This window comes from Artemia sp. Qi Xiang Cuo, chromosome 14 (assembly GCF_049724085.1).
Source record: "Artemia sp. Qi Xiang Cuo chromosome 14, ASM4972408v1, whole genome shotgun sequence".
NCBI lineage: Eukaryota > Metazoa > Arthropoda > Branchiopoda > Anostraca > Artemiidae > Artemia > Artemia sp. Qi Xiang Cuo.
This window is the reverse complement of record NC_142807.1, coordinates 17,702,799-17,727,545: the sequence shown is the minus strand read 5'-3', so window position 1 is coordinate 17,727,545 and position 24,747 is coordinate 17,702,799. Positions and strand designations below refer to the sequence as shown.

Here is a 24,747-nt window from a genome sequence, read left to right as displayed (position 1 = left end):
AAAGTAATCCGCAAATGATTTAGACATTAGATAGTTCTGAATGTAACTCCCTACCCCCCCCCCCATGTCATTGCTACATCAGATACCCTATTTTTAATGCTCGACACTGATTGAAGTTCAACTAACCCCTCTCACGCTTTTGGAATCAGCATACAAAGCCAATAATTTTTAGGTATCTACTGTTATTAATATTCCGTTTTTAGAGAAAATATCTGAAAATTTAAAAATAGTGAAATTACTTTATTCATAGTTTGAAGACGCCCTAGCAAATGCTGCTTATCATTTTTTTCGGGGGGATGTATAATCTATTTCATCTGTCCAAAATAATTTTGGACACTGACCCTCTCATGATTCAAACGTTGAACTTCCGAAGAAAAGCAATAGTTTCTTAAATTGAAATATCTGACTTCCCTGTACAGTCCATAGTACATATTTAAAGACGAGCGTTTGCCATTTGAAACCACACAAAATTAGAAAAAAATGTTATATGTTCCTTCATAACCAATGCAATAGGACTGAAAATGAAGAATTCATACAGAGTTTCAACTGATTATTTTTTTTTTGTCCGGCATAGTTGAAAGGCCCATACCTCAGACAAACTAAGAGACTTCTTTTTGACATTGTTTGCCAATTTACTTCTTTTTAAGCCCCCCCCCCCCCATTACTTCATATCTTAACCATTTCTATACTTTCATTGCAAAAATTGAAGTTCACAGCTAAAAATTCCATTAGTTCAATTTTTACGGAAATGGATTATTTTTTCGATCCAAAGCTACTCATTTTGTGTGATGGGTTTACTATTTCACACTTTTTTGTATGAAACGCATGATTAACTTAAATGTTTTTTGGGGGGTGGGGGATGTTCCAAAGCTTCAGTGGATACATTTTTGCATATTTTATAATAAAGTTGGGTATTTTAAGGTTTTCTTTAGCTTCAAATTGTTTTCGATTTCTTATTGAAAAAGATGATTGCATTTTTGGTCAACATCTATGCTATTATAGAAAATAATTTCAGAGTACCAAGACACAGGATAGTATACATGACTGTCAAGTTCACAAAGACAGCATGGTGAAATATCTGAAAATCCAAAAATAGTGAAATTACTCTATTCATAATTTGAAGACGCCCTACCAAATGCTGCTTATCATTTTTTTTGGGGGGGGGAGAGGGGATGAATAAGCTATTTCACCTGTCCAAAATAATTTTGGACACTGACTATCTATTGATTCAAATGTTGAACTTCCAAAGAAAAGCAATAGCTTCTTAAATTGAAATATCTGGCTTCCTTGTACAGTCTATAGCACAGGTTTAAAGACGAGCATTTATCATGTGAAACCACACAAAATTAGAGAAATATGTTAAAGGTTCCTTCACTACCTATGCAATAGAACTGAAAATGAAGAATTTATACACTTGTCCGGCATAGTTGAAAGGTCCAAACCGCAGACAAACTAAGAGACTTCTTTTTGACTTTGTTTGCCATTTTACTTCTTTTTTAAGGTTTTCTTTAGTTTCAAAATGTTTTCGATTTCATTTGAAAAAGATGGTTACATTTTTGGTCGACATCTACTCTATTATATCATTTTTTTCGGGAGGGAGGGGAATGAAAAAGCTACTTCATCTGTCCAAAATAATTATGGACACTGACTTTCTCTTTTTTCAAATATTGAACTTCCAAAGAAAAGCAATAGCTTCTTAAATTGAAATAACTGGATTTCATGTACAGTCAATAGCACATGTTTAAAGACGAGCGTTTGTCATGTGAAACCAAACAAAATTAGAAAAAAAAATGATAAATGTTTCTTCAATACCTATGCAATAGAACTGAAAATGATGAATTTATACACAGCTTCAACTAGTTATTTTTTTTGTCCGGCATAGTTGAAAGGTCCATACCTCAGACAAACTAAGAGACTTCTTTTTTACTTTGTTTGCCAAATTACTTCTTTTTAAGGTCTTTATTAGTTTCAAAATGTTTCTGATTTCATATTGAAAAAGATGGTTGCATTTTTGGTCGACATCTACGCTATTATAGAAAATTATTTCAAAGTACCAAGACACAGGATTGTTACGATATTATAGAAAATACATTCAAAGTACCAAAGCACATGATAGCATACATGACTGTCAAGTTCGCATTGACAGCACGGTGAAATATCTGAAATTCAAAAATAGTGAAATTACTTTATTCATATCAAACAGTTCGTGGTAACGAACTGTACCGGCTCAATGGTATTCAAAAGTCTAAAAAACGGAATTTTGATACCAATAGATACATCAAAAGAATCAGATTTTAATTTTAATTTCAAAAATATAAGTTTCATCAAGTTTAATAACACCCATCAAAAGTTATGCGCCTGAGAAAATTTGACTTATTTTCGAAAAAAGGGGAAAAGACCCCCTAAAAATTATATAACCTTGATGAAAATCACACCATCATATTCAGCGTATCAGAGAACCCTATTGTCGAGGTTTCAAGCTCCTATCTACAAAAATGTGGAATTTCTCATTTTTTGCCAGAAGATAGATCACGGATGAGTGTTTATTTTTTTTTTTTTCCCAGGGGTCATCGTATTGATCCAATGGTCCTGGAATTTTGTTGAAGGGCTCATTCGAACGGAAATCGAAAGTTCTGGTGCCCTTTTTAAGTGATCGAAAAAGTTGTATGGCAGCTAGGCCCCCTCCCACGTTCATTTTTTTCCCGAAGTCAGCCGATCGAAACTTTGATATAGCTATTTTGTTCAGCATAGTCAAAAATCTAATTAATATGTCTTTGAGGATGACTTAATCACCCACTGTTCCCGGGGGAAGGGCTGCAAGTTATAAACTTTGCCCATTGTTTACATATAGTGTTGGTTAATGGCAAGTATACAGGCGTTTTCAGGAGGATTTTTTTTCTAGTGGGGGGTCGGGTTTAGAGTAGGGGATACGTGGGAGGATCTTTCCATGGAGGATATTTCCTTGGGGGAAGGGACATTTTTATAAAGGGGCGCATTATTTCCCAGCATTATTTAAAAAACGATCAGAAATTAAATAAAAAAAACAAGTTTTTTTTCAACTGAAACTAAGGAGCAACATTAAAACTTAAGATGAACAGAAACGATTACGTATATGAGGGGGTCCGAACCCAAGTCAATAACTCGCTCTTTACGCAAAAGGTGTTTTTTAGTAATTTCAAAATAGCAATCTATTCTAATTAACCGGCCTTTGTGATTCAGGGGTTTGTGATTCGGACAAAATTCGAACCTTAGCGTAAAGAGCGAGGTATTGACTAGGGAGCGAACTCCCTAATATACGTAATAAAGCATACTAATATAGAAATTCGTTACGTAAGTTAATTCGTAAGTTACGTCAGAACAAAATTTCAAGAAAGCCAACTAGCCAAAAAAAAAGGAAAATTAATATACGAATTTCGTTTTAATTATTCATGCACGGTGAGCTAAAATCATAGCTGTATTAATTCAAAAACTTTCAGAAATTAACTAAAAAAACAAGTTATTTTAACTGAAAGTAAAGAACGACATTAAAACTTAAAACGAACAGAAATTATTCCGTATATGAAAGGGGCTTTCCCCTCCTCAACACCTCGCTCTTTACGCTAAAGTTTTTATTGTTTTAAAAAATAAAGTTGTGAGAAAGAGTCAAACTTTAGCGTAAAGAGCGAGGTGTTCAGGAGGGGAAAGCCCCTTTCATATACGGAATAATTTCTGTTCGTTTTAAGTTTTAATGTCGCTCCTTACTTTCATTTAAAAAAAAAACTCTAATTCAAAAATAGTGAAATTACTTTATTCATATCAAACAGTTCGTGGTAACGAACTGTACCGGCTCAATGGTATTCAAAAGTCTAAAAAACGGAATTTTGATACCAATAGATACATCAAAAGAATCGGATTTTAATTGTAATTTCAAAAATATAAGTTTCATCAAGTTTAATGACACCCATCAAAAGTTATGCGCCTGAGAAAATTTGGCTTATTTTCGAAAAAAGGAGAAAACACCCCCTAAAAATGATAAAACCTTAATGAAAATCACACCATCAGATTCAGCGTATCAGAGAACCCTACTGTAGAGGTTTCAAGCTCCTATCTACAAAAATGTGGAATTTCTCATTTTTTGCCAGAAGATAGATCACGGATGAGTGTTTATTTTTTTTTTTTTCCCAGGGGTAATCGTATTGACCCAGTGGTCCTAGAATATCGTGAGAGGGCTCATTCGAACGGAAATTAAAAGTTCTAGTGCTCTTTTTGACTAAACAAAAAGATTGGAGGTCAACTTGGCCCCCTCCCACGCTCATTTTTTTCCCGAAGTCACCCGATCGAAATTTTGATATAGCTATTTTGTTCAGAATAGTCGAAAATCTAATTAATATGTCTTTGAGGATGACTTAATCCCCCACTGTTCCCGGGGGAAGGGCTGCAAGTTATAAACTTTGCCCATTGTCAAACAGTTCGTGGTAACGAACTGTAAGTAAGGAGCGACCCGGCTCAATGGTAACCGAAACTCCAGAAAACGGGTTTTTGATACCAATAGATATATCAAAAGAATAAGATTTCAATGCTGATTTCAAATATATAACTTTCATCAAGTTTAGTGCTACCCATCAAAAGTTACGTGCCTGAGAAAATTTGGCAGATTTTCAAAAAAAGGGGGAAAGACCCCTAAAAGTTATAGAACCTTAATGAAAATCACACCATCATATTCAGCGTATCAGAGAACCCTACTGTAGAGGTTTCAAGCTCCTATCTACAAAAATGTGGAATTTTACATTTTTTGCCAGAAGAAAGATCACGGATCCGTGTTTATTTGTTTGTTTGTTTTTGTTTGTTTTTGTTTGTTTTTTTTCCCCAGGGGTGATCGTATCGACCCAGTGGTCCTAGAATATCGTGGGAGGGCTCATTGGAACGGAAATTAAAAGTTCTAAAGCCCTTTTAAGTGACCAAAAAAAATGGAGGGCAACTAGGCCCCCTCCCACGCTTATTTTTTTCCCAAAGTCACTCGATCAAAATTTTGAGACAGCCATTTTGTTCAGCATGGTCGAATATCTGATAAATATGTTTTTTATGGTGACTTAATCCCCCGATGTTCCCTGTGGGAGGGCTAAAATTTTTTAACTTTACCCAATTTTAAATTTTTTTTTGGGTTTTTGGTATTTATAAAGATTTTTTAAGTATTTTTTTTTCTGGTAGTGGTAGGGTAGGGTGGCTCGGGGGTTATGTTGGAGGATCTTTTCATGAAGGAAGTTTTCATGGGGGAAGGGAAATTGCCATGAAGGGGGCGCCGGACTTGCCAGCATTATTTATTGGTTATTGGGAAGTATACAACCATTTTCAGGAAGGATTTTTTCTGGAGGGGGGGGCGAGAGGCGGGGTTACTCTGGAGAATATTTCCGTGGAGGATGTTTCTTTGGGATAAGGGACATTTCTATGAAGGCGGCGCCAGATTTCCAAGCATTATTTAAAAAACGATCAGAAATTAAATATAAAAAAAACAAGTTTTTTCAACTGAAATGTAAGAAAGAATATTAGAACTTAAAAAGAACAGAAATTATAACATATGTAAGAGGGTTCTCCCCCAAGTCAATACCTCGCTCTTTACGCTACAGTTTTTTTTTAGCGCTTTCAAAAGAGCTATCTATTCTAATTAAACGGCCTTTGTGATTCAGGGGTTTGTGAATCAAATTTTTTTTTTACTTTTAACATAAAGAGCGTGGTATTGACTAAGGGGAGAACCCTCTCATATACGTAATAATGTATAAGTCATAAAAAAAAAACAATAAAAAAAACAAGCGATACGGCTCTATAGTAATCCAAACTTTTAAAAACGGAATTATGATGTCAATAAATATATCAAAAGAATGGGTTTAGAATGTTGAATCTAATATATAAATTTTATCAAGTTTAGTATTACTCATCAAAGGCTACGAGCCTGAGAAAATTTACTCGATTTTGTAAAGAGGGGGGAAGCATCCCCTACAAGTGAAAGGATTTTAATGAAAATCACACCGTCAGATTCAGCGTATCAGAAAACCCTATTACATAGGTTTCAAGCTCATATCTGCAAAAATCTGCAACTTTGTATTTTTTGCCAGAAGAAAAATATACGAATATAGAAGTTAGTTACGTAAGTTAATTTGTAAAGACATCCATTTAGCAAAAGAAAAGTAAAATTTTTATGCAAATAAAAGCTGCATTAACTAAAAAACGATCAGAAATTAAATAATAAAAAAAATTTTTTTAACTGAAAGTAAGAAGCGACATTAAAACTTAAAACGAACAGAAATTATTCCGTATATGAAAGGGGCTGTCCCCTCCTCAACGCCTCGCTCTTTACGCTAAAGTTTGACTCTGTCTCACAATTTAATTTTTTTAAACAATAAAAAAACATAGCGTAAAGAGCGAGGCGTTGAGGATGGGACAACCCCTTTCATATACGTAATAATTTCTGTTCGTTTTAAGTTTTAATGTCGTTCCTTACTTTCAGTTAAAGAAAACTTGTTTTTTTTAATTTAATTTTTACATATAGTATTGGTTATTGGGAAGTATACAGGTATTTTCAGGAGGATTTTTTTTCTAGTGGGGGGTCGGGTTTAGAGTAGAGGATACGTGGGAGGATCTTTCCATGGAGGATATTTCCTTGGGGGAAGTGACATTTTTATGAAGGGGCGCCAGATTTCCCAGCATTATTTAAAAAACGATCAGAAATTAAATAAAAAAACAAGTTTTTTCAACTGAAAGTAAGAAGCAATATTAAAACTTAAAACGAGCAGAAATCATTACGTATATGAGGGGGTTCGCCCCCTGGTCAATACCTCGCTCTTTACGCTAAAGTTTTTTTTAGTAATTTTAAAAGAGCCATCTATTCTAATTAACCGGCCTTTGTGATTCAGGGGTTTGTGATTCGGATAAAATTCGAACCTTAGCGTAAAGAGCGAGGTAATGACTAGGGAGCGAACTCCCTAATATACGTAATAAAATTATACGAATATAGAAATTCGTTATGTAGGTTAATTAACAGGTTACGTTTGAAAAAATATTTGAGAAAGTCAATCAGCCAAAAAAAGGAAAATTAATATGCGAATTTCGTTTCAATTATTCATATATGGTGAGCCAAAATCAATTCTTAATTAATTCAAAAACGTTCAGAAATTAACTAAAAAAACAATTTTTTTTTCACTGAAAGTAAGGAGCGACATTAAAACTTAAAATGAACAGAAATTATTCTGTATATGAAAGGGGCTGTTCCCTCCTCAACACCTCGCTCTTTACACTAAGGTTTTTATTGTTTTAAAAAATAAACTTGTGAGACAGAGCCAAACTTTAGCGTAAAGCGCGAGGTCTTGCGGAGGGGAAAGCCCCTTTCATATACGGAATAATTTCTGTTTATTTTAAGTTTTAATGTCGCTCCTTACTTTCAGTTAAAAAAGCTTGTTTTTTTAGTTAGTTTTTTTTAGTAAAAGACACCCTACCAAATACTGCATATCATTTTTTTCGGGGGGAGGGGGATGAATAAGCTATTTCATCTGTCCAAAATAATTTTGGACACTGACCATCTCTTGATTCAAATATTGAACTTCCAAAGAAAAGGAAACCCTTTTAAGATTCCTTGACTTTTAGGGGTTGCATTTCCCCATTTTTCTGAAATGAGGTAGTTTTCTCTGACTCTTAGTCTATATTGAGATAGTCAAACAGTTCGTGGTAACGAACTGTAAGTAAGGGGCGACCCGGCTCAATGGTAAGCGAAAGTCTAAAAACGGAATTTTGATACCAATAGGTACATCAAAAGAATCAGATTTTAATTGTGATTTCAAATATATAATTTTCATCAAGTTTAATCTTACCCATCAAAAGTTACGCGCCTGAGAAAATTTGGCTTATTTTCGAAAAAAGGGGAAAAGAACCCTTAAGAACTATAGAACCTTAATGAAAATCACACCATCATATTCAGCGTATCAGAGAACCCTTCTGTAGAGGTTTCAAGCTCCTATCTACAAAAATTTGGAATTTTTCATTTTTTGCCAGAGGAAAGATCACGAATGCGTGTTTATTTGTTTTGTTTTTTTTTCCAGGGGTAATCGTATTGACCCAGTGGTCCTAGAATATTGTGAGAGGGCTCATTCGAACGGAAATTAAAAGTTCTAGTGTACTTTTTAATTGACTAAAAAAATTGGAGGGCAACTTGGCCCCCTCCCTCGCTCAATTTTTTCCCGAAGTCATTCAATCGAACTTTTGAAACATCCATTATACTTAGAATAGTCAAATATCTGCTTAATTTGTCTTTCAGAATTACTTAATCTGCAACAGGCCCCAGGGGAAGCCTTACAAGTTATAAGCCCTGTCAATTGTTTACAAATATTATTGGTTATTTGCAAGTATACAGGCGTTTTCAGGAGGATTTTTTTTTTTTGGGGGGGTCGGGTTTAGAGTAGGGGATACGTGGGAGGATCTTTCCATGGATGATATTCCCTCGGGGGCAGGGACATTTCTATGAAGGGGGCGCCAGATTTCCCAGAATTATTTAAAAAACAATCGGAAATTAAATAAAAAAAACAATTTTTTTTCAACTGAAAGTAAGGAGCAACATTAAAACTTAAAACAAACCGAAATTATTACGTATATGAGGGCGTTCGCCCTCTATAGTCAATACCTTGCTCTTTATGCTACAGTTTTTTTTAGTACTTTCAAAAGAGCCATCTATTCTAATTAACCGGCCTTTGTGATTCAGGGGTTTGTGGTTCGGACAAAATTTGAACCTTAGCGTAAAGAGCGAGGTATTGACTAGGGAGCGAACTCCTTAATATACGTAATAAAGCATGCTAATATAGAAATTCGTTACGTAAGTTAATTCGTAAGTTACGTCAGAACAAAATTTCGAGAAAGCCAACTAGCCAAAAAAAAAGGAAAATTAATATACGAATTTCGTTTTAATTATTCATGTGCGGTGAGCTAAAATCAAAGCTGCATTAATTCAAAAACGTCCAAAAATTAACTAAAAAAAACAAGTTTTTTTAAGGGAAAGTATAAAGCAACATTGATACTTAAAATGAACTAAAATTATTCCGTACATGAAAAGGACTGTTCCCTTCTCAATGCTTCACTCTTAGAACTAATGTCTTTAATTTTTAAAAAAATAGAGTTTTGAAAAAGAGTCAAATTTCAGCGTAAAGAGCGAGGCGTTCAGGAGGGGAAAGACCCTTTCATATACGGAATAATTTCTGTTCGTTTTAAGTTTTAATGTCGCTCCTTACTTTCAGTTAAAAAAAAACTTCTTTTTTTTAGTTAATATTAAACAAAAATAAAAAAAAGTCTTGCATCGATTGGACTGTTCATCACTATACCCTTGGATAACGTGTTTGTATTGCTAAGTACACTGTTGTAAGAATCAATATGTCCTGGAACAATGTGTCTATATTTTATAAATACACGTCCATATTTTCTAAATGTTGTAAGTATCAACTTACACCAGAGTTACATTGTGTGTGTGGAAGTAACGGTAAATTGCATTCGATTATTAGATTAACCAATGCTATTAAAGAAATAGAAAAACATGTATATGTATTTGCAAACCCCACGAAATAGTTATATTAATCAGATAGCATATTATCATTAATTTCCAGACACTCCCGACCCCGGTCGGGGCTGGCCCCGGCCGGAGTCGCCCCCCCCCCCCTCCTAGGGCCATTGAAATGATAAAATAAAACCTTTGAAACACACCTTCTCCCCCCTCCCAACATAACTTTCCGACTTTATATATATTCCCAACATAAACCTATATTATTCAAAGGTTTTCTTTTATCAATCTATACCCTTTTTCAACTTGGAGTACACATGTGGAACTATATAGTATGTTGTTGAGAAGGACACTCCCCAACAGCCCTCATGGCAAGGGTTGTAAGTTATACACTGGGGGCATAAAAGATTTTTATAGAAAGCGTTGTCGTAGTAACTTCAAAAAAGACTCAATCGATTGGAATTTCAAAGGGCTAGTGCCCTTTCTAATAGTCACAAGTGATTGGAGGGCAACAAACCCCCCCTCTCACGGCCACCTTTTCCCTAAACACATCCAATCAAAATTTTTAGATAGCCACTTTGTTCAACGTGGTTAAAAGATTTAGAAATAAGGTCTTTGAGGATGATGACCCCCTCAGAGCCCTCAAGGTAAGAGTTGTAAGTTATGCTCTGGGGGCATATAAGGTTTTTATAGATAGTGATGTTGTATAAACTTCAAAAAGGGCTCATTAGATTGGAAATTAGAAGTCCTTGTGTCCTTTTTTATAGCCGAAAGGGATTGGAGGATAACTAACACCCCCTCCCGCACCCACCATTTCCCCAAACACATCCCATCAAAATTTTGAGATAAGCATTTTGTTTTTTTTTATGAGATATGAGATATACATTTATTAAAAAAGAAAACAAACACTATTTGCCTTTCGCCTGCCAAGAAAGACAATAAGCTTGAAAGGGCAAGCGAGGTTATCACTCTCAGCTAATTAAAATAACATTCATACCTTGCTACTCAACACACAAGAAAATTATCTGATGAAGGAATAAAGGAAAAAAGAAAGAAAGATGAAAAGACAAGAAGTAGATAGAAAAAAAAAGAAAAAAGAAAAAAAGCAAGCTAAATCGGGGAAATACCTTAAATAGAATGACAAACTGGAGTGGGCATAACACCAAATTCACTCACGAGATAAAAGAAACTTCTTTGCCCGTGACTTGAAAGCCGGGAGACTAGGCGCATTTTTCACACACTCGGGCAATATATTCCAAACAAGGGGACCATAATGGTGAATCACAAAAGATTCCCGAGTGGTGCTCCTAAACTCATGAGTTAAGTCATCAGCTTTTCTTGCATTATGATCATGAAGGTCTCTATTAAAAGTAAAAATATTTTCAAAAGCAGGGGTGAGCAGCTGATTCAAATATTTATACGAGAAAATCGTGACTTGGTAATCTCGAATTTGGGATACATCCATTAACTTATTCTTTTTAAAATGCTCATGAGCAGGAACCTCATCAGAATCATCAAATTCAGATAATAGTTTTACAGCTCTATTCTGAAGTTTTTGTACTCTTTTGAAACATGTAACAAAATTACTTGCCCATATAGAGCATCCGTAGCTAATATATGGGTAAAATATAGAAAAATAAATCATTTTCATGATCTTTTTTGGGACTAGATTTTTAATTCTTCGCATCACCCCAAGGCCTCTGCTTAATTTTTCAGCTATTGCACTTGAAGGGTTTTTCCACGACAGGTTTTCATCAATTAAAAACCCCAAATACTTCGTTGTTGCTACTCTCTTTATCACATTTTCTTGAACCGTGATATGGTCATTTCCAGCACTAGAAGAAAGTCTAGAAAATATCATGAAAAAGGTTTTAGAAAAGTTTAGAGTTAACATATTTTGCTGAGAAAAAGTTAGAAATTCAGAAACTGCATTATGAATCTTATTACATAAAACATCAAGTGAAGGCGCTGCCAGAAAGAGCAAAGTGTCATCTGCAAACAGGATGACACCAGCCTCCGACAGGTAATGTTTCACTCGATCAGTGAAAATAATGAAAAGTAGAGGTCCCAAGATTGACCCTTGTGGGACCCCACACTCTTATTTCTTTTTTGAAGATAAAAATGACCCATTCTGAACTTTCTGATACTGATTGTTTATATACGATGAAAACCACTCCAGATTTGAACCCTTCACCCCAATCGAGTCTAGAGCTTGAATAAGCTCTGAGTGGTCCACGGTATCGAACATTTTTTTTATATCCAAAAACACAGCTGCGGGTATGAGACCAGCTTCAAATAAATCACTAATCCAATCAACCAATTTCAGAACTGCTATATCCATAGATAGCCCTTTTCTGAACCCAAATTGATTTTCCATTAGAATTTTATTTTTTTCAATATAATAACTTAACTGGGCATGTACCACTTTCTCATATAACTTAGAGAAAAATGGGAGAATAGATATAGGTCTTCGATTCGATGGATCATCTTTTTTCCCTCCTTTATGAAGAGGAATCACTCTTGTGGTCTTTAGTTCTTCCGGGACGACTCCAAGATCTAAAGAAAGGTTGATGAGGTACGTCAACACTGGTAACACCCTCGTTTTTGCGGCCTTTATGAGTTTCAGGGAAAACTCGTCGATCCCGCTAGAGCTTGACTTCATCGTACCCAAGAATCGTGCCACTTCCCGTTCCGAATACCTTGCAAACTCAAAGGAATTCTGACTTACAGGCTGTCTTTCAATGACAGATCCAAAACTCGTAGATGTGCGTAGTTTAGCCTGCGCTTGATCGCAAAGTCTTTTTCCTTTATTTGCAAAATAACCACACAGAAATTCAAATATGTCTTGAAAATCAGTAAGACGACCTCCTGTTGTCTCCATGACTCTCACCTCCTCCTTACTATGAAATTTACCCAAAAGTTTATTTATTGTTTTCCATGTATTTTTTATATTTCCTTGATTTTCATGAAATTCATTTTTGAAATAAATTTTATGAGCATTCCGTTTTAATGAAGTTAAAATATTGGGAAACCTCTTAAAATCTATAAAATTATAATCTGAATGGTTCATAAAATAATTCAAATAAAGTCTTCTTTTCTGCTTTATTGAAACTAAAATAGCTTTTGTTGTCGATGGTTTCTTAGGAAAATTTCTATTAGGGTCTATTCTTCGCAAGGGACATGTTTCATTCATTACATTCGTCACTATCTCACTGAATAGGTCATATGCAGTATTTGGACACTTTTCCTTTATTACACTCGAGAAATTTGTTTCATCCATCATATTTGCAAAACTCTTTAGGTTTTTATTATTCATTTCACGGTAAAACGAAGTTCTTTCATTTCGTTTATTTTCCTTTGACTGATTTAGCTTTATTTTACTTATTAAAAGAAGGTGATCCGAGCCGTCGGACACGACCACATCTGCTTGGGATCTTTCAAGCAATCCACCATTAACGAAAAAATTATCAATTAAAGATGCCGAGAGATGCGAAATCCGAGTTGGAATAGTCACAAGAGGAAAACTATCATGTGACACCATCATATTAACAAAATCTAAGCTAATCGCTCTTTTTAGTAAATCTATATTAAAATTTCCCATCATAAATTTCTTTTTATTTTCATTATTAATTTTATCTAACAATGGTTCAAATTCATCAAGAAAAAAACTAATATCACATGATGGATTTTTGTAAATTAATCTCAAAATCAAGTTCTTGTCCCCTTCATTTTTTATTTCAATGAAATGTGTTTCGATCCTACCTTCAAGCCACAGGGAAAGGTCATCCCTAACCCAATATTGGGTACCTTCACTAATCAAAAGGCCTAGACCACCCCGCTCCATGGTTGTCCGTTCTCTTCGCTCGCAAATATATCCTGGGAAAGAAAAATCCCATGGCAGTGACTTGCTAGAAACAAATGTTTCACAAAGGACAATAATACACGGCTTCTTATCTAGGGACCTTAAAATCTCATATAAAGAAGAATATGCCATTCTTAGACCTTGACAATTCCAGAAAACGATCACTCTTTCTGCACTCGCAGGATTTGAATACTCATAAAGATTATTTGGATTCACATAATTACTAGGGCGACAATTCGACGAAAAATTATCTATGCATTCATCATCCCCCGCAAGTGTGTCACGAGCTTGGCTTCCAAGAATAAACCGGTTTTTTTCAAATTCATTCAAAGGGTCATAATATATATTCGCACTCATTGAAGAGGGTAATTACCTTTACGACAAAAAAACATACTGATAGGCGGAAAGAAGGAGAAAAAGAAAAAAAAAAAAAAAAAAAAAAAACGAAAGGAACGGAAAATTTTCCTATAAAATAAAAAAGGGAAAACAAGCATACAAGTAATTCAACAACACAATTTACACAACACAAAATTATATGGTCAGATTCGGCAAACGAACTACTTCAGCCATAGCTCGAATTTTACGTATCTCTCCCACTGAGTTTTTTCCAAAAATCGTCCCTTTATTCGACCAAACATTTCTGTTTCCAAGCTTACTCTTAGCCAAGTCAAGAATCTGTTTCTTTTTTGATGTTAGGTACTCGGTGACAAAAATTCCCGACCGAGCAAGCTTTGACTTACATGAAAACACTTTTCTTGCAATTTCAGCAGATTTGAAAGCTGTTAACAAAAGCAAAGGACGTTTTTTTAGATTAGAAATAGTGTCAGAATTCGTATAAATTGCTCGAAATTTAAATACAGAAACTATTGTGTTAGAAGAAAAATCAGAAATTTAAATTTTATCTGTAATCCCATTTAGTACACACTTGGAGATGAGAATACCCCAACTATGGTCAACACCATGAAATACGAGCTGATTCAGTCGTTTTTACTGCTATAAATCAACAAGACGTGCTTCAATCAGTTCAAACCAATTTTCCAGGGCTAGGTTTGCGTTTTGAAGAGCCCGTAGTTTTTTTTAAATATCATCAAAATTAGCCGAAAACTGAACGAGTATAGAGACGTGAATCTGAGAAACGATAGAGTTAACCATATCCGCACTATTTGACATTCCAACTTTTTTGCAAACTTCTTTTTCAATATCATTCCGGATACTGGATTTAAGTGTGTCCAAGTCCGATAAAACAGAGTTTACCGAATTCACCGATGTATTTGGTAAACTCGAACCAGTAATCTCAAGATGCTTATGAGGAAAATCAGCTAATTCCGCAAAAGCGTTCGCAACGCCTAATTCATTTTTCTTCTTAGCCTCCTTTGAAATGCTAACAAAGTTCGAAAGCTGTGAGGCTGTTGTTGTCGCGATTTCATGGCTTCCGTAACAAAATACAACGTAAGATATTTTATTGTTCTTGGCCTTAATTATGTCCAACACTCGGCAGGGCCATGGTGGATAACTTCTGAATTTTGCTAGAACAACAGCATCCTTTTCGAACTGAACCATTGAAATGTATTATCAAATAGACAAAAAACTACACTTAACTTTGAATAGGTAGGTCAACGTGAGCTTATGAATCACCTTATGATCGGTTCATCCGTCCAAATATCCAAAAAATTGTATCCAATTTCATTCAATATCAAGTTCATTAATTATGTCCAACAAATCATATCCAATTTCATTCAATAGGTCACTGCGCTTTTGTAGGTAACAGGTTTTAGATAATGTAATACAAATCACACACAGGTCCTTTCGCTTTGAACAACGAATGATAAAAAGTCTGGAAATTATGTCTTTGAGGATGACACTCCCCCCACAGCCCTCAAGGCAAGGGTTGTAAGTTATTCCCTGGGGGTATATAAGTTTTTTTTATAGAAAGCGTTGTCGTAGAAACTTCAAAAAGGAACCATCCGATTGGAAATTGAAACGGCTAGTGCCCTTTTTAATAGTCGACAGTGATTGGATGGCTAGTAGCCCCCCTCTTGCGCCCACCATTTCCCCAAACACATCCAATCAAAATTTGAGACACCCATTTTGTCCAACGTAGTAGAAAGGTCCGGAAATTACGTCTTTTAGGATGACAGCCCCCTCAGAGCCCTCAGGTCAAGGGTTGTAAGTTATGCCCTGGGGCATATAAGGTTTTTATAGAAAGCATCGTCGTAGAAACTTCAAAAAGGGCTCATTCTATTGGATATTAAAAGGGCTAGTGCCCTTTTTAATATTCGAAACTAGTTGGTGGGCAACTAACCTCCCTCTTACGCCCACCATTTCCCCAAACACATCCAATCAAAATTTTGAGATAGCAATTTTCTTCAACGTAGTTGAAAGTTCTGGAAATTAGGTCTTTGAGGATGAAACCCCCCAGCGCTCAGGGCAAGGGTTGTAGGTTATCCCCTGGGGAGGGGGGGGGGGGTATTGAAAGCATTGTCGTAAGACCTTCAAAAGGGTTCATTCGATTGGAAATTGAAAGGGGTTGTTCCTTTTTTAATAGTTGAAAGTGATTGGAGAGCAACTAGCGCCCCTCTCACGCCCATCGTGTTCAACTTATTCTATTCGAAATTGAAATGGCTAGTGCCCTTTTTAATAGTCAAAAGTAATTGGAGGGCAACTATCCCCCCTCTCGCGCCCACCATTTCTCCCAACACATACAATCAAAATTTTGAGATAGCCATTTTTTTCAACGTAGTTGAAAGTTCTAGAAATTAGGTGTTTGAGGATGACAACCCCCCCCCCCCACAGCCCCCAGGGCAAGAGTTGTAAGTTATGCCCTGGGGTATATCAGGTTTTTATAGAAGGAGTGGTCATAGAAACTTCAAAAAGGGCTCATTCGATTGGAAAGTGAAAGGGCTAGAGCCCGCTTTGACAGTCGAAAGTGATTGAAGAACAACTATCCCCCCTCTCAAGCCCACCGTTTCCCCAAACACATCCAATCAAAATTTTTAGACATTCATTTTGTTCAACGTAGTTGAAAGTTCTGGAAATTAGGTTTTTGAGGATAAACCCCCCCCCCCCGCCCCTCCACAACCTTCAGGGAAAGGGTTGTAAGTTATGCCATAGGGGTTTGTTGGTTTTAATATAAACTTTTGCCGTAGAAACTTAGAAAAGGGCTCATTCGATTGGAAATTGTTGTAGGTTATCCCCTGGGGGGGGGGGGGGGGGGGTATTGAAAGCGTTGTCGTAGGACCCTTCAAAAGGGTTCATTCGATTGGAAATTGAAAGGGCTAGTGCCTTTTTTAATAGTTGAAAGTAATTGGAGAGCAACTAATGCCCCTCTCACGCCCATCATGTTCAACTTATTCGATTCGAAATTGAAATGGCTAGTTCCCTTTTTAATAGTTGAAAGTAATTTGAGGGTAACTAACCCGCCTATCATGGCCACCATTTCCCCAAAAACATACAATCAAAATTTTGAGATAGCCATTTTTTTTCAACGTAGTTGAGAGTTCTGGAAATTAGGTTTTTGAGGATGACAACCCCCCCCCCCCAAAGCCCCCAGGGCGAGGGGGGTAAGTTATGCCCTGGGGCATATCAGGTTTTTATAGAAGGTGTTGTCATAGAAACTTCAAAAAATGATCATTCGACTGGAAATTGATAGGGCAGGAGCCCTTTTTAATAGTAGAAAGTGATTGAAGAACAACTAGCCCCCCCCGCTCCCACCCTCCATTCCCCCTAACAAATCCAATCAAAATTGTGAGATATTCATTTTGTTCAACGTAGTTGAAAGTTCTGGAAATTAGGTTTTTGAGGATAACAGCCCCCACTCCCCTCCACAACCTTCAGGGCAAGGGTTGTAAGTTATGCCATAGGGGTTTGTAGGGTTTTAATATAAACTTTTGCCGTAGAAACTTCAATAAGGGCTCATTTGATTGGAAATTGAAAGGGCTAGTGCCCTTTTTAATAGTCGAAAGTGAATGGAGAGCAACTAACCCCCTCTCACGTCCACCCTTCCCCCAAATCAAAGGCAAGGTTTGGATATAATCATTTTGTTCAACGTAGTTGAAAGTTCTGGAAATTATGTATTTGAGGATGACAAACCAATGAGAGCCCCCAGGGCAATGGTTGTAAGTTATGCCCTGGGTGCATATAATGTTTTCAGAGATAGTGTTGTCGTAAACACCTCAAAAAGGGCTCATTCGATTGAAAATTGAAAGGGCTATTACCCTTTTTATTATTCGGAGCTGATTGGAGGGCAACTAGCCTCCCTCTTACGCCCACCATTTCCCCAAACACATCCAATCAAAATTTTGAGATAGTAATTTTCTTCAACGTAGTTGAAAGTTCTGGAAATTAGGTCTTTAAGGATGAAACCCCCCAGCCCTCAGGGCAAGGGTTGTAGGTTATCCCCTTGGGGGTGGGGGGGGGGGGGGTATTGAAAGCGTTGTCATAGGACCTTCAAAAGGGTTAATTGGATATGAAATTGAGAGGGCTAGTGCCTTTTTTAATAGTCGAAAGTGATTGGAGAGCAACTAACGCCCCTCTCACGCCCATCGTGTTCAACTTATTTGATTCGAAATTGAAATGGCTAGTGCCCTTTTTAATAGTTGAAAGTAATTAGAGGGCAACTAGCCCCCCTCTCACGCCCACCAAATCCCCAAACAAATACAATCAAAATTTTGAGATAGCCATTTCTTTCAACGTAGTTGAAAGTTCTGGAAATTAGGTTTTTGAGGATGACAACCCCCCCCCCCCCCGCCGCTGCCGCCAAGGCAAGGGTTGTAAGTTATGCCCTGGGGTATATCAAGTTTTTATATAAGGAGTTGTCGTAGAAGCTTCAAAAAGGGCTCAGTCGATTGATAAGTGAAAGGGCTAGAGCCCTTTTTAATAGTCAAAAGTGATTGAAGAACAACTAGCTCCCCTCTCACACTCACCGTTTCCCCTAACACATCCAATCAAAATTTTGATATATTCATTTTGTTCAACGTAGTTGAACGTTCGGGAAATTAGATTTTGAGGATAAGATCCACCCCCCCCCCCCCTCCCCTCCACAACCTTCAGGGCAAGGGTTGTAAGTTATGCCATAGGAGTTTGTATGGTTTTAATATAAACTTTTGCCATAGAAACTTCAAAAAGGGCTCATTTGATTGGAAATTGAAAGGGATAGTGCCCTTTTTAATAGTCAAAAGTGAATGGAGAGCAACTAACCCCATCTCACACCCATTATTTCCCCAAATTAAAGTTTTGAGATAGTCATTTTGTTCAACGTAGTTGAAAGTTCTGGAAAATATGTATCTGAGGATGATCAACCCCTGAGAGCCCCAAGGGCGAAGGTTGTAAGTTATGCCCTGGGGGTATATAAGGTTTTTATAGATAGCGTTGTCGTATAAACTTCAAAAGGGGCTCATTCAATTGGAAATTTAGAGGGCTAGTGCCCTTTTTAATAGTCGAAAGTGATTGGAGGGTAACTAACCCCCCTCTCACGCTCAGCATTTCCCCAAACACATCCAATCAAAATTTTCATATAGCCATTTTGGCCAACGTAGTTGAAAGTTCTGTAAATTAGGTCTTTAATTATGACACTTCACCCAGAGCCCTCGGGGCTAAGGTTGTAAGTTATCCCCTGGGGGCATATAAGGTTTTTATTGAAAGATTTGTGGTGGAAACTAGAAAATGGGCTCATTCGACTGGAAATGCAAATGGACAGTGCCCTTTTTAATAGTCGAAAGTGATTGGAGGGCAACTAACCCCCCTCTCACGCTCACCATTTCTCCAAGCACATCCAATCAAAATTTTGAGATAGCCATTCTTTTCAACGTAGTTGAGTTTTGGAAATTGGGTCTTTGAAGATTACACCCCCCCCCACCTCCCACAGCCCTCAGGGTAAGGGTTTTAAGTTATACCCTGGGGGTATATAAGGTTTTTATAGAAATACAAAAAAAACATATAAGGTTTATAAGGCATACAAGGTTTTTTATAGGCATATTATGTAGAAATATAATATACCTTATATATATAATGTATATCTTATAGAAATATATAGAGTTTTTTTACATTAAATATAATTTCTACTTTACTGAAAAATTCTTTTAAGTGTTTTCACTTTTATAACTTTAAGAAATCAAAAATTAATTAAGGTGATTAAGGAATAAATATCGGCATATGTATATTAAATTGACAATGCACATTTTCTTCAGCAAATTCTTTTGAATTTTTTTCAGTAAAGTACAAATTATATTCTGGCTTTTAGAAATCATAGGGTTTAGAACCCTACTCAGATTATCTTCTGCTCGTTGCGAGTTTGAGTTATTTTAACTTCTGGTTGTTTTGGGTTTCATTTATTTATTAATACTGATTTGTGGTTGTTGTATGATTGGTAGATTATATGATTCTATTTCTGTTCTTCATTCTTGGTTTAATGGAGTTCTTTACTTTAAAAAAAAAAACTTATTTTGTGCAAAAGGTTTTTTTGACTAATCATTTGAAAAAGACTAAGTTCTAATCGTTTTTCCAATCGCTCCACAATTCCCCCCTTCCGTAGAAATTATTTCCTGGAAATCTAAACACGTAAAATATTTCTTTCAGACAATTCCCCCGGAACATCTCCACATGCAAAAGTGAATAGGCAAAGACAAAGTAAGACAAACAAAAAGAATTCCGTATAGGAATTCTGTCAAATCTTCCCAGTGTAAAATTTTCTCTGGAAAGTTCACCTCCCGGAAATGTCCCTCCACAAAGAAAATTATCCCCATGGACACTCATCCCCAGTACAAAATCCCCCTCCCCCGGACAAAATGTCTGCATACTTCCCAATAAAAAATACTATACGTAAACAATGGACAAATCTTATAACTTAAAAACGTATTCCCAGGGGGAGGGGTTTCATGTTATCTTTACAGGTACAATTTTTTGGACTTTTCAATTATGCTAAACAAAATGGCTTTCTCAAAGTTTTGATCGAATGATTCTGGGGAAAAAAGGGTCGTGGGAGGGGGACTATTTACCCTCCAATCTTTTTGGTTACTTAAAAAGGGCGCTAGAAGTTTTAATTTCTGTTCAAATGAACCCTCTTCTGATGTTTTAGGACCTTGGTTCGATACGATCATCCCTGGGAAAGAAAAAAATCAAATAGCACGGTTCCGTGACCTTTCTTCAAAAAAAAAAAAAAAAAATTCCGCATTTTTGCAGATAGGGGCTTGAAACCTCTACGATAGAGTTCTCTGACATGCTGAACCTGATTGTGTGATTATCCTGATTCCTTATCTTTTAGGGAGAGTTTCTTCCATTTTAAAAAATCAGGTAAATATTCTTAGGTTCGTACCATTCCATGGGTAACACTAAGCTTGATGAATATTATATATTTGGAATCAGCATAATAAGCGGAATCTTTTTATGTATTTATTGATATCAAAATTTCGGTTACTATTGACCCGTACCAATCCTTACTTACAGTTCGTTACCACGAACTGTTTGATTACTTTTTCAGCTCGGGGACACGACGTTTTGGAAAGATCTGGTTTTCATTTTGAGAGACCAAAAACCCAATTGTTTCTGTTGACTATATTTAATTTTTTAAATACAAGCTTATAGTTTTCTTATCTTTATTTAAGTAGTTTATTTCATCTAAGCCCTTCTTCTTTCAGACGCTTCGGTCAGTGTATCTTCATTTGACGAAGAGCCCATGACTAGATTTACCCCGACTGCGACTGACAATATACAAGAAATTTGTGGAGTTTCTTATGGGAAGATTAGTGAACTTCTGCAATTTCTCGCTTGGATGGGTGGTAAATCCATAAATAATACTAATCCAGGCGGAGGAAATAGGAGATCTCAATGGCTGAAATCTCCCTCAGCCATTGGTGGCACAGTAGCAATAAAAGGTGGTCATCCTTGGATAGCCTTAATAGTTGAAGATTTTTACCCGTTATGTGCAGGGGTATTAGTTACTAACAAGCATGTGCTAACGGCAGCAAACTGTGTTCGACTGGAAGGTGTTTACAAGGTGCGCTTGGGGGAGTACAACCAGGATGATGAGATGGATCCAGATGTAGTTGAAATTCCGGTAAAAGAAGTTGTAATATATCCAGAATACGTTGAAACAAGAAAAGGGTTTAAGAATGATATCGCTATTTTAGTACTTGCGAGTCGAGTAGTGTTTACGCACCGCATAGTCCCTATTTGTCTGCCTGACGGAGAATTAAAAGAAACAGAGTTGACAAACAGTAATGTTATCCTTTCAGGATGGGGAACCCTCTCTTCGGGAGATGAATACTCCTCCATGTTACAAGAAGCTGATCTTAATATAGTCGAACAAAAAGACTGCTTAAAGATCTGGAATGGAATAACAGACCAGCAAATATGTGCTCAAGCACCAGGAAACGGTTTTTGTGGTGGTGATACGGGAGGCCCACTTACGCAAGTCGGTACGAAAAATGGGCGTTATTACTTGATTGGATTGGCGTCTTTCGGTCGGAAAGGTACATGTTCCGATGATAAATATCCTGTGGTTTTTACTCGTATAACTTCCTACTTGGACTGGATTAAAGAAAACATCAGAAATAATTAATTAATTTTTAAACTTTTTTGTCTTTTATGCTTATGTGTGTTCTTGCAGGAATAAAATATAAACGAGCTTTTAATTCAGAATTGGAGCTAGAAATAATTTTTTTTATTTATAAAAGGCTAATAATAAAATGAAATTAACTGATATAAAATTTATCTATTCTTGTAGAAGGGAAGGAGGAGACGGGCTAAGATTAGGGCTTGTGATTAGCCCCCTTTCATATACGGAATAATTTCTGTTCGTTTTAAGTTTTAATGTCGTTCCTTACTTTCAGTTAAAAAAAACTTTTTTTATTTAATTTTTGAACGCTTTTGAATTAATGCAAGTTTTGATTTTGGCTCACCGTACATGAATAATTAAAAAAAATTGCATATTAATTTTACTTTTATTTTGTTAAATGGCTTTCTCGAAACTTGTTTAATTTTATATCACGAACGTTTCTATTAGTAATAAATATACGCAACTTACGAATTAACTTACATAACGAACTTCTATATTCATATGTTTTTAATGCGTATATTAGGGGGTTCATCCCCCTAGTCAATACCTTGTCTTTAAGCTAAAGTTTGAATTTTGTTCCAATTCTTTAAAAATGACCGCTTAATCACAAAGGCCGTTAATTAGAATAAATAGCTCTTATAAAAGTACTAAAATATCTTTGGGTTAAAGAGCGAGGTATTGACTAGGTGGTGAACCCAATCATATATGTAAGATTTTCTGTTCGTTTTAAGTTTTGATGTTGCTACTTTCTTTCAGTTGAAAAACTTGTTGTTTTTGTAATTAAATTTCTGATCTTTTTTTAAATAATGCTGGGAAATTCGGCGTCTCCTTCATAGCAATGTCCCTTCCCCCATGAAAACTTCCTTCATGGAAAGATCCTCCCACATAACCCCGGATCCACCCCACCTCCCCACTACCAGAAAAAATGCCCCCTAAAAACGTCTGTATACTTCCCAATAACCAATATTATATGTAAACATTGGGTAAAGTTCATAACTTTCAGCCCTCACCCCGGGGACGTCGGGGGATTAAGTCATCCTAAAAAAACATACTTATCATATTTTCGAAAATGCTGAACAAAATGATTATCCCAAAATTTTGATCGGGTGACTTTGGGAAAAAATGAGCGTAGGAGGGGGCCCAGTTGCCCTCCATTTTTTTGGTCACTTAAAAAGGGCACTAAAACTTTTAATTTCCGTTCCAGTGAGCCCTCCTAATATATTTTAGGACCACTGGGTCAATACGATCACCCCTGGGAAAAAAAAAACAAAAAACAAATAAACACGCATCCGTGATCTTTCTTCTGGCAAAAAATATAAAAATTCCACATTTTTGTAGATAGGAGCTTGAGACCTCTACAGTAGGGTTCTCTGATACGCTGAACATGATGGTATTATTTTCATTTAGGTTCTATAACTTTTAGGGGGTGTTTCCCCTTTTTTCCAAAATCAGCCAAATTTTCTCAGGCGCGTAACTTTTGATGGGTAGGATTAAACTTGATGAAACTTATATATTTCAAATCAGCATTAAAATTTGATTCTTTTGATGTATCTTTTGGTATAAAAATACCGTTTTCTATGGTTTCGGTTACCATTGAGCCGAGTCGCTCCTTACTTATAGTTCGTTACCACGAACTGTTTTATAAAGTCATAACTGGATTTTTGGCTTTACCATTCAAAATAAGACAAGAAGAAGAAGACAGGCCTACTCTTCTATCAATATCATAAGGTATATCTTATCCAATTGCCAAAACTGCACTCTATGTAAAAATAGTGTCATAAAAGACAATGAAACCACCAGTAAAATAAAAAGGGCTTTGAAAGAAAATATCCCCATGGAATGTAAAGATGAATTGATGGAAAAATAAAGCATCAGTAAAAGCTACTGCTACGATCTTGGTTTACCAACAGATGCAGTCCATGAAGCCGGTAGTATCGACTATGAAATGTATGACGAGGCTGTTAAACGTTGTGTAAACCCCCAAAATGGAAATGTGTGACATCTGAAGAGAAAACATGACAAAGTCTTCATTTTTATGATAATATTAGTAGAGTAGGAACTACCATTTTGCCAACGCCCCCGTACCAAACAGGTTTTTCTGGTAGTCCTATTCTACAGGTCATTACACTCTTTGCCAAGAGATTTACGCAATTAATTAAACCTGTATTATAAAACCAGCGCGTCTTGTTTCGAGTTTTAACGGACAAGTTTTTGAAAAGCAGACAGTTTTTTTTTCTTGTTTAGCATTTGCAAAAAAGGGGTAGTTAGTGAGTGGAAAATTTTTTAATGCTTTTACAATCGAAGATGTTTGATTAACCTTTGCAAAAAAAAGGGTAATGGGATTTGTGAATTGGAGGAGATGCCATGATTATGTACTGTATAATACACAAGTGATGTTTTGGAGCGTATTGTCAATTTAACGAGAAATGACTGAAAAGTGTTTTGAGGGAGATGGGGTGCATGGAGGGTTGAGTTGCATGAGAGTTCAGTTAAAGGGGGTACAGTTACACGGGGGTTTCGGTTATACAGGGGTTCAGTTACAAGGGAGTTCAGTTGCACGGGGGTTGAGTTAAATGGGGATTGAGTTCCACGAGAGTAGTGCTTTGTCGTGGTTTAGCTTGTCACAGTTTTAAAAGAGCTTTACGGGGATTGAGAAACTCAGTTGCCGGATTCCGTGTGGTTTTTCTTTAATTGGCGGTCATTAAAAATGAAATTTTTGTTTTATATAATTAGTTTTTGTATCTTTTTTTAGTGCTTTTCTTTGATTGAGAGTATCATGTGTCGGTGTCCGTGTAGTTAGTGTTGTGATTAGGGACAAGAATATCG

The 24,747-nt window shown here is 36.2% G+C and overlaps 1 protein-coding gene across 1 annotated transcript in view; it reads left to right on the top strand.

Annotated features, from left to right (window-relative positions):
- Positions 1-22,031, top strand: part of LOC148944223 (uncharacterized) — a 36,572-nt gene extending 14,541 nt beyond the window's left edge. The window contains exon 4 of the mRNA XM_089100561.1: positions 21,002-22,031. Coding sequence (XP_088956687.1) covers positions 21,002-21,924 — 923 coding nt within the window. The 3' untranslated portion in view covers positions 21,925-22,031. The remainder of the gene's footprint in view (positions 1-21,001) is intronic.
- The last annotated feature ends 2,716 nt before the right edge of the window (positions 22,032-24,747 follow it).